Source organism: Carya illinoinensis, chromosome 4, assembly GCF_018687715.1.
Source record: "Carya illinoinensis cultivar Pawnee chromosome 4, C.illinoinensisPawnee_v1, whole genome shotgun sequence".
NCBI classification, from domain to species: Eukaryota; Viridiplantae; Streptophyta; class Magnoliopsida; order Fagales; family Juglandaceae; genus Carya; species Carya illinoinensis.
Genome location: NC_056755.1, coordinates 41740111 through 41751379, shown reverse-complemented (window position 1 = coordinate 41751379; position 11269 = coordinate 41740111). Strand labels below are relative to the sequence as shown.

The 11269-nt window shown below is 35.0% G+C and overlaps 1 protein-coding gene across 1 annotated transcript; it reads right to left on the bottom strand.

Annotated features, from left to right (window-relative positions):
- Nucleotides 1–6325: 6325 nt before the first annotated feature.
- Nucleotides 6326–11269, bottom strand: LOC122308463 (phosphatidylinositol 4-phosphate 5-kinase 1-like). Its single transcript, XM_043121801.1, has 8 exons — nt 9772–11269; nt 9481–9645; nt 9146–9311; nt 8846–8956; nt 8558–8751; nt 8292–8422; nt 8107–8200; nt 6326–7121 (listed from the first exon to the last, which is right to left on the bottom strand). Exons 1-8 carry the CDS (start codon nt 10827–10829, stop codon nt 6812–6814), a joined length of 2229 nt encoding a protein of 742 aa, XP_042977735.1. The 5' UTR covers nt 10830–11269; the 3' UTR covers nt 6326–6811.

Sequence of the window (11269 nt, the reverse complement as noted above, 5' to 3'; positions counted from 1 at the left end):
TATTTTTATAACTTTTTATAATTCATGTAGGTCCCCCTGAATATAAAATAATTTTTTTATAATTTTTTTTATTCATTCCGTACAGCCGACTGCACGCCGACTGCGTTTCCCGACTGTATGTAGCAAAGCCCATATGAAAATAAATAAATTTTTAATAACGAAACTTATTTTTTTTTAAAATGACTATATGACATTTGTGTATTACACGATTATGCGTAAGATTACTCTTAAAATATACATGAATATAAAAGTAGGGAGGGTGGCGACATGGACAAACCTCAGTACAAAATTTATAGTGCATATAATTTGAACAAATAAAAGAGCAATGGATCCAATCATTTGGACCCGGGTCAATGATCCTTGGCTTGAAGCAACCGGTAAAGGAGCAGTTTTGTAATGCAACTGGTAGATTCGTCCGATCCATCCGAGAAGAAAACATTGCATAAACTATTTTGAAGTTATTGAAAAATATCTCCAAACTTTTTTTCCGAGGTTGAAACATAACTAAATATTTAGAATTGAACGATCGAGATCGACGGCGGCTCATCGGAGGCACCCGCATTACAGAAGGGCACACAGATTTACAACGGGATGGGGTATGATGACCCCATATTTGAAAGCTCGAGAAGTGAGGATTCCACCCGTGTCGCACATGATGTCCATGCACAGGTTGTTTGGCAGCACTTTCATCGTAAACTCTGAAGATTAATGGCATGTAAGTCTGGTGGTCTAGCATGTGCAGCAGTCTGGTGGCAAGGGGCGGAACTGTGTTGTGGATTGGGGAGGCGGTAGGTTTAAAAATTAATCTTATATATTGTATATTTAAAATTTTAAACTTAAATATTTTTAAAATATTTAAGATGAGTTTTGTTATATACAAATAAAATCGCGTACTAATCTGCATACCAATACTGATTTATTCATACTTAAAATTTAAATTAATATTATTTTCAATAAAATCTATTTTTTGATCAATCACATCTAATTAATGTACAGATTAATACATAATTATGTTTGTAACTATATTTTTCTATTTAAAATTGTCCCCAACACTCAAATATACAGTGTATCATTAAAATATTCTTAAATTTATTGACATAATAGCTTTGATTTCACATGCTAAAAAATTTAACTCACTCATGACATGATGTATTTTCAATTTTCATCATTTAAGCTTGAAAGAGTAACACCGACACAACCTAAGAGGGTAGCATTGACACAACATGCTAAAAAGTCTACTTGACTACCTCTATGTCATGTACCTAGTCAAATGCCCATCATTTTACCATGCTGAACGAATTTGAGAGAGAGTAGAAATAATTTTTTTTTTTCATATTTGAGATGGGGAGGAAGCAAAGCAAGAAAAAAATCAACATAATTCAAAAGTCTATCCCTACACTAAATACATGAAAAGCAGAAATGGTAAAATATTTTATCTCCATCTTTCTTTATTTTACCATTGGTGTGCACTATGCGATTTATTTAGTTTCGTATTAATAATATCATATAAGTGTTTTTGTCTTTTTAAGCTTACACGGTTAAAGATTTTTTTTTTATTTTTCCTTGTCTGGATGATTCTAAGATGACATTTCAATTTCTTTCAAAGGAAAATTCTAAGATGATATTTTAGTTTCTTTTCCTTTTACAAAATTCTTTAGCGAACTAAAAAAATCTTGAGAAAAATTATTTTATAAGATAATTTATAAACATATATCGTTTGTATAAAATTTTGTGACATGGTTTTTTTTTATATATAATCACGTGTAAAAAATACATATTACTTATACTTACACATATAATAGACTTTGTCAATTGCCCTAAACACATATAATATGATAGATTAGATATTTTTAATTTAGATGAGAGGAAAAGAAAAGAAAAAACTAAAATGGAAAACATTATTCTAGGTGGAGAAGATAATGAGCAGTGGGGAGGGAGGATCAGTTGAGAGGATTGCCATATGATTCTTTTCTAGAGAGAGTTTGAGAGAAAAGGGTTAGGTGCAAGTTGTAAATATTTTGTTTTCAGATTTCTTTCTTTGGACACTTAATACATCACCCAATTCGATCTGATTTACTGGTTCATCATCTTTTTTTATACCCTTATAATTTTATGTAACAAAATTCATAAATAATTTATGTGCATATTTATCTCAGTTTAGAACATTATAAAACTCTCATAAACAACATTATGAGATAATGGCTTTAATTGTCAAAACATTCGTCCAAGATTGAGATCTCTAGATTCCAAAATTAGATTGTACGAGATAGATACATGTATGAACTTTATGCTAAATATTATTATAATGTTTTGCATTTGTTCGATAGTATCTCAACATGGGAATCGTTCTATTCTAAACACGAGAAAAAACTAACAAGGGCTCATTGGACGGACAATATTAGGATATGATTAAGGGTAGACCGACTTTTTGCATAACATTTTTTTATTATAATGTTTAATATTTGTATTCACCTAATTCTTTTGATTTGGTTGGGCTTTGAGAATAATTATTTTTATAATCAATAATCATTTTATTAATGCGATATGGTGAACTCGAGACAATGGAAAAGGGTGGCCCATTTTTACGAATAATGTTATATACAATTATAAAGTGTACAAGCGTCGTATAGTAGATTTAAAAAAGAGTAAACTTCACTATTAAAACATTAAATTTCTTTTTATATAGATTCCATATTTATTCATTTTTTTAAAAAATAATTACGCGACGCTTGTACATTTACAACGCTTACATATTCATAACTGTAAATATCATTTCTTATATAAGACTAGTGAAGGCCCCACAAGACATTAGAAATTTAATTCTTGAGTTAGTCCATATACAATTTTCATTTGAAAATTACTCATACAAGTCTAAATAATTATATTTAAAAAAAAATTATAATTATAATAATATTTTTTTAAAATAATATTTTTTTTCTTTTATCCTTATTTACCAATGATACTGCACGCACAATCACTCAGGATTACGTATAGAATTTCTCTTAATTTTTAAATAAAAAAAGTGAGTCATTTGGACCCCACATTTGTCATAAAATTGATTTCAAGAACTAATAATTACTTGATACGAAGAGCCGACATCCAACCCACACAACACTTATTATAAGCGGCGGCTTAATTGAAAAACAACAAAAACACGTCAACGAATGATGAACCAACCCCTCAAGTTGAGGGTTTCAAAGCCGACGGTGGGTGGCTCACCAGTTGTTGAGAGACCTTGGCTTATTAAATTATTAATAAATGAATAAAACCTATTATTGTGAATAAATAAATAGATCTTGTCTTCTTTTTTTTTTTACTAAAAATATTTATTGAAGAAATCTCTATATGTAAGCTTGATGTAGTTTTGTTAATATAAGAATATAATTTTAGTTATTTTTTTTCCATTTCTAATACGAATAATGTTAGATACAGTTTTAGAATGTGTATTTTTATATTTTTCTTAGACTAATATAAAAAATTATTTTTTTAATAATAAATTTTATTTTTTCAAAAAAAGTGCACGGGACTTATATACCTAAAAACTATATCTAGCATTGCCATGCAATAAATATTGATCCTTTATGTATTATAAGTTTTCTTGTAGAAAATCTTTTAATATAAATTCTATAAATCATTTAATTCCATGTATATTAAAAAATGATTATTAAAAATAGGATAAGTGATATTTTTTAAATTGTTAATTACATAATACAGATAATTAAGAAAACGGATCTGACGCAATATCTCATCAAATATTTCATTATGGAGTAGAAGTCAACGTTAATCAATATCCATCTAAATTCATGAATAAGGAAGATTGGATTTGGAGCAATCGTCTCATTTGCGACGTAATAATGGGAAGGAAACAAGCGATCCTACTAAGAAAATACAAAGAATGCTTCCTACCGATTAAGTTATTATTGGATATGTTCGGATGATTCTATCAAGTGTCGCATACCAAACATCGAGCAACTCTTTACGACTAATATATAGCAAGGACTACTTTTGGAAAGAATAAAAAATACACGACTTGGTTTCATTGGAACTGCTTAAAAGTAAGCGAAGTCCAAATTAGTAGTAATTAGGGGTGTAGCGGTCCGATTTAGTATAGTTGTTAATATTTTTTAGAACTAAATTGATATATACTGGTTTTAAAAATTTAAAAATTGATACCGAATTGGTTTATTACCAAAATTGAAAATTTTAACTTTTTTAATTTTGTTTTAGCTTGATTTTATTTTCCTGATTTTATGAATGAAAAAACAATCATATTCTAACAAAATTTTAGCAATTAATTGACTCATATCCTTAATTTTATGTTATTTTGATTTTATATAAAATTAAAATTGATATGTTATATCAATATTCAAATGTTATATTAAAAATTATAAGATTAATTTAGGTTATATCGTAATCAATTGTTATATTAAAATTCATAAGATTAATTTTACATTATATCAAATTTTTTACTAGTTTTATGTTATAAGATTAATAAATATTAATTATAAGATTAAAATTTTATGTTATATTAATTAACAATTAGCATATAATATATAATATTGAAAGTCATATAAAAAATTAAAAATATATATCTACTCCAGTTCGGTTCAAAAATAGAAACTAGGCTAGTTTTAACTGATTTTGATTATTAAGAACAAGACTAGGCCAATTCCAAACCAGATTGAACACTCTGGTTCAATCAGTTTTAACGGTTCACCGGTTTTGTTTTACGGCCATAGTGCAAATTGCCTCATTTAGATTTAGAGATAAGATGAGATGAGATAGTTTTAGATTAAAGTTGAATAAAATATTGTTAGAATATTATTTTTTTAATATTATTATTATTTTGATATTTGAAAAAATTGAATTATTTATTATATTTTATGTGGAAATTTAAAAAAATTGTAATTATAAGATCCCAATCCAAACTGGGTAATTCTCAGTTATTGAAATGGCAGCAGAATCAGAAATTAGAAAGGTGTTAGGCCTTTCTAATTTCTTTAAAAACTGGAAGGTGAAAAAAATTTATCAATATTTAAATCGATGCGCGCACAATCTCACACAATGGGCAACGGAAACGCAAGTCTTTGGTAACATCTCTTTAATCCAAATCCCTCTCTCTTTACTGAATTTCCATAGTGGGAAAGACCCGCCCCCTCTGTATGTATAATTATCGCCTTTCAACTTTGTAAGCTTTATTTGTCTTTTAATATATTATGTAAATCTTGCTTTAAAATAAATAAATAAATAAAGGAAGATGTTATGGGCTACCAAATGGGTCAACTCTATTAAGGGCTGTTTTTGCGGGATTTATCTGTTAGGAGGCCACTCTGTTATAGGCTGTCTTTTTGGGCTTTCTTTGTTAGGAGGCCCATTTGTTGTCTGAGTTAGCTTTGTATTCAAGTGCATTTTCGGAAAATTTTTACGAATACAAATTCTCCTCCTCTCTTTGTTCTTAGAGGTTGATCACCCTCGAAGTTGATCATCACTATTCGTTCTAATGTCTTTCATATTTCTTCTACTTTACTTTCTTGTCATCCAAACACTTATTTCTGGGGAGATATTACTAATCCTCTGCATTAGACCATCTAATTCGATCAAGTTGTTAAAGGGGATCTCAATTGGGAATAACTAGACAATGGTTACGAAGAACTAAGATCTCCTATAGCTATGCTTCTTCTCCTTAGTTCCAATTTAAATGCAAAAAGTTTGACTAATATAGTTTTCATTATCTTTGTCAAAATCTCTATTATGACACTGTATGTGTCTGTCCCTATGGCAAGTGGTTCAGATTACAATGCTTCTTAATCAAATTGATTAGAGCACCGAGACAGACTATAATGGAAGATGTTGTTTGGTAACAAGAAGCCCAGTTCACCCACCACCTTTAATTTCTCTATGCTTTAATGCTTTGTTGTGCTGAGTCATCTTGGTCTTGTTCAAAAGAAGCAAAAAGGGCATATACAACTGTGCAACTGTTACTCTGCTTTTCAAACTTTCAAGGAAGAAAAGGACGAGAGATAAAAAAAAGGAACGAGTCAAGGAAACACCCATATCTTCCTTTGTACACTTTTCTCTTCTTTTCAGGGCTCGCTACTGCTAAAGCAACACTACCCCTTGGAATGCATATGACAGTATGACAGAGTGAGCTAGAAGGTTTGAATGCACTTGAGAGAGAGAGAGAGAGAGAGAGGTCATGGCCTTCTTTTCCTTTCTTGCTAACCAGGGAAACCATCGTTTTTAAGAGTAAAATTCTTCTGTAGCAATATTACTTTTCGTAATTTATTTTAAAAGGGATATCCTTGATCATATATGGGATGGTTGGTATCACTGAAAATGATAAAATTCAATACCAATAACAGTATTTCTCACTCTGCCAAGCTCCAACCACAAAAAAAAAGTGTTTAAATTCTAATGACCATCTTTGTCTTCCTGTACACATTTTATTTATCCACCAATTCCACATCCCTCCGGAAGCATTTCTCTATCTTCTACACCTTACTTCCAGAGACCAATATATCTTAATTTCCCAAGATAAATACAAAAATTTATCAAAAAATAAAAAAGAATGTTATCTCTTAACACAGACATCCTGTGTGGACCAAACACTCCCTCACCAACTAAATCAAGGCGGGACTCTCAACAATGTAGTCATCATTAAAATCCTCGGGGCTCTTTTCCTGCCACCATTCAATCTGCCCTGAAGCCTATTTGCGGCTTTCATGGCCATGGAGATTCATGCACCCTGGCATTATGCTGCATGGCGCTGCCACTCATGACAGTTGGGTTTTCTTCAAAATCACCCATAATTTCACTTGTCATCCACAAAAATTCTGTGTATGAAATCCCGGAATCTTTTGGAGTAAAGCTTAGGATCCACCGCTGAGATGGAGGTGGGATCCACTTGCAATGACTTGTAGGCATGTTCTAGCTTTTTGCTAATATCATAATCTTGGAGAATGTCAATGATGCCAAAGAAGAGAATCACGTCAAAGATCTCCCCACCACCCTGTGAAGGGGTTGAATTACTACTTCCACTACCTGAATGCTGATCCACGCCAAACCTTGACACCCGCTCTGCTCTTCCAGGCATGTTTGCCCCTAACCGGATCGGTGGGCCCCTGGAATATTTGGATGCATAGAGATTAGAAAAATCAGCACATGAATTATACAAAGGTCCATGGGCATGATCATTCTTAAAAATCGAGTCAATCATGGTCATAATCATTACTTGACTGCTCCATGCTAATAATACCTATCCATTATAATATTCTTTCTGTGGGAAGAAACAAAGCAAACACAGAGAAAGTCACGAGAATTTCTGAAATAACAATTCGTCTTATACAAAAATTATCGAAGGAACAAATAAGAGAACCTTTTCCACTTACAGGTTGCAACACAACAAACAAATGCATCCATGATTGCTGAGTCAGTGATTGAAACAGACTAGACAATTCACAAAGAACATTTTGCTTCAATCTAGGAAAGCACAAAGACCCACACACAATTTTCGTCTAAGAAACTACTGCCAATTTTGCATCAAGTAACTTCAATCATTCTAGCCAACAAGATCAAATTCATATAAAGAGATCATCACCTCAAAATGTGAAAAAAAGTAGGGAAACTAATATATCAACATTTTGTTGTTTGGCTTAGTTGATACTCTAACATGGAAGCAATTTTCTGCTTGTTGAACCTGTGCCCCAAGTCCTCAAGCATTAGAGTTAAACATGTGTCACATGCATAGCAGTGAAGAGGCTGAGAATTATGGGCCCCAATAAAAGTTTTTCATAGGAATAAATGGATTCTATATTGGCTTAATCATCTGATTTGTAAACTTAACCAATACTTCCGTTGCTACAAAACGCATATACGAGGAAAACTAGCATATCCATAATCATGTCCTCGCTTAAATTATTCTCCTACTAATGTGAACATAGTCAAAAGTTCTCAGAAATGCCTAGAGCCCTAAATAAAGCATTCTATCTGGTAATTAAAACATCGAAGAGGGTAACATTAGAGAGGGATTTTCTCTGCTGCAAGTTACAGCAATCCTCAGCAATAACAATGAGAGAATAAGTAACATTAAGGAATAAAAACACATACCGTCCTACTAGAATCCAATCCATTTCCTGCAGCTCTACTTTATTTATATCATAACCTTGTTTGAATGTGTCGTCAAGATGCATATCTCTTTTTCCTGAAAAAGGAACACAATACAGCAGTTAAAATCTTTGAATTCTTATACGAGTTTCTCCAAAAATCTGTATTTAACTTGTGGCAAAAATTACCGGAACACATGTCAAAGGGGGACATCTTCATCTCATTTACTGAGCAATCATCACGGAAGTGAACGCCAATTAAAAGACTGTAATCCATGATTCTCTCCCCTTCCAAGAATTCACAGTCTCTATCGATTTGCCTGAGTACAAACCATGATATAAGACCAACATTTAAGTATATTAGAATCAGAGCCCACATATTAGCAGGCATTTCAGGGGGGGAATAAAGGGGTAATAAAACCAACTTGCAAGCATATCCAACTCATCAGATTTACCAGATAAGTTCTTGAAACCAAGAACATTCCAAGCGAAACACATAATTCAAATCAAGGTCTTTGAGTGTTGTTGTCTCATCTATTTCTTCTTCGGGCTTGTCGGTTGTGCGGCCATAAGATGAACCTTTAAGGTCAAACCTTTTGTGGATTCGATACTCCGAACAAAACAGATTGCCCATCACGATGAAACGCGTCTGATTGATTTAGTATCAAATTATTAATACAAACTTATAATGGACTGGCATCAGACAATCAAAGCTTACAAAAAATTCATTCTCGGAACTCTACCTTTTGACCTCCCACTGGTTTAACACAATGAACGCCAAAGAATTTTGTTATCAACGAGTTCTTGTACTGATAAACATGTTGGTAGTAACTTGGAAGCATCCTAATAAGCACCTGAAAAAGGCGGCATATTAAAGGTGACAAGGAGTTCTAAAGTAAGAAACTAAGAAAAGTATATGGAAACAACTGTTTTTTGACCACACTGTTGCTAGACTCTCTACTTTTCTGAAATTTCCGAGTTGCGTGTTACATTTCTTTTCAACTTGGATGAAATCAAGAGGTCGGAGGGGGTTGGTAACTGACCTTGACCTCAGATTTCTTGACAGTTTTTATCATAAATCGGTCATCTTGTGTAAGGTAGAATAAACTTCCGCTCTTCCCAGGGGAAGACAACTCCCTAAGTGCGTCATTTCCACAAATAGCAAGCATGTAATCCGCCGGATCTATTGCAAACAGTTCCCTCAGATGTCTAGAGACCAAACAAACAGGTTACCGCCATGTGATAGGAAAGTCAACAAATACACAAGCACCCAATATTATGGGAATCCAAAATGGAAATCCCAACAAAATTAATGAATTATAATAGAACACCGGAAAAGCCCGAAGCCAGGGAAAATTTTGTACAATAACATCAATACCTGAACACCACCGGACAATAATCCTTCCATTTGAAGTCCAAAGACTGATGCGGCGGCGTACACTTAGAACCTTCCGGAGGAAACCTTGTCCAAAACTTCTCCTTGGGATCGAAATCCCCTGGCCTGAGCTCCCTCCATGTCGAAGCATGCTTTCCAACAGAGTGTCTGCAAGATAAAATCAACCAGATAACCAAATATTTTTCGTAGAACACCCAAAAACCCACAAACACAAAACTGGTGGTGTCGATGCAAAAAAATTTAAAGGAAGATAAAAAGAAAATGATAAAGTACCTAATACCCAGTTGGAGATTAAGCATCAAATCGTAGTTCTTATGCCCCTTGGATATCATCTGCCCAGGCTTCTTAATCTCTCCATTGGCCAACAAGCACGGACTCCTCGGTGTCTGCCCGACAGAACCCCCGTAGCTACACTCCTTACCGCCCTTATAGAACATAGACGCCTCCACATTATCTACAATATCACAAGTAATATCTCCAGCCTCTCCATCCGATTCCCAGATGCAAATCCGCGGAAAATTCACATTCCTCGCAACATCCAAATCCACATTTTCAACATCCACCGACGACCTCTTCCTCGCAGCTTCGACCTGAAAGTGAAAATCCTTACCCCAAGACCCGGCATTGCTGCTCCCATCTGCCCAAGTGAATACTCCTTTACCCTTCGGCACCTCATTCTCCCAATACCCCTCATACTTATTACCATTGGACCAAATCAAAACCCCTTTCCCGGAAATATACCCGTTCTTCCACTCACCGACATACTCATTCCCATCGCTCCAGACATACCTCCCTTCACCATGCTGCAAATTGCATTTCCATGAACCTTCATACACATCCCCATTAGCGTAGCGCTTCACGCCGAAGCCGTGCTTGCGATCCGCGACCCAGGAGCCCCTGTAGGTGTCTCCATCGATGCCAATGAAGGTTCCGTGCCCCTCCATTCGGCCAGACCTGAATTCTCCTTCGTAGGTTGCTCCGGTGGGCCACGAGAACTTGCCTTTGCCGCTTGCCTTGCCTTTCTTCCATTCCCCTTCGTACATGCACCCGTCCGACCATAGATATTTGCCGGTGCCGTGCGGGGCCTTACCGAATAACGTTCCAATGTAGAGGTCCCCGTTTAAGAGGACCTTCTCGACGGAGGTTGTGGTGGTTGTGGCAGTGGGAGTCACGCGCCTGGAACCGGCTGGGGATCGTGTCCGACCCATCACCACGCACGGCTGCGAGACAACGAACTCCACCTCTTCTTCTTCTTCAGATTTTCTTTTCTTATTATCGCTGTTGTTTGGGTTGATGGATTGTTCAGAAAGACCCACTAGAGTCTCTTGCATTTCTTAATGTCCTTACTCTTCTGCAGATCTGCAACTGTCACCGGAAACTGGCAATGAAATGCAGATACGTCGGCATCGTTGCCGGCAGAGGCTCGATGGGCGAGAAGGACTTTGGTCTCGATTATCGAATCTGGCAACTGTTGCTTGGGAGAATGGTGGAGAATCCCAAAGACAGAAAAGAAAAGCTAATGGATTGTAGTATTTTCATTGCATCGGGAAGACAAAAGGAAAGAAATTAACTACGACAACTGAGGAAAGTAAAAGGGGGAGAGAGAGAGAGAGAGAGGGAGAGAGTTTAATTCGCTTTTTGCCCGAATGCCGAATGGCATAGGGAAAGGGATCGTTGGTGGCGCCCCCCACCTCTACTGCCGCTTCGCCATTTGGTAGACTTTACGAGTGAGTGAGCAGAAGAGACAGGCAGGATACGTGCGTCCCTCGCC

Excerpts from the sequence above, each read along its gene's own strand:
- LOC122308463 (XM_043121801.1), bottom strand. The coding sequence starts at position 10,829 with ATGCAAGAGACTCTAGTGGGTCTTTCTGAACAATCCATCAACCCAAAC. Across the intron at positions 8,957-9,145 it reads TCAAGAAATCTGAGGTCAAG|GTGCTTATTAGGATGCTTCC; the intron begins GTCAGTTACCAA and ends CGCCTTTTTCAG. Across the intron at positions 8,752-8,845 it reads AACCAGTGGGAGGTCAAAAG|ACGCGTTTCATCGTGATGGG; the intron begins GTAGAGTTCCGA and ends TAAATCAATCAG.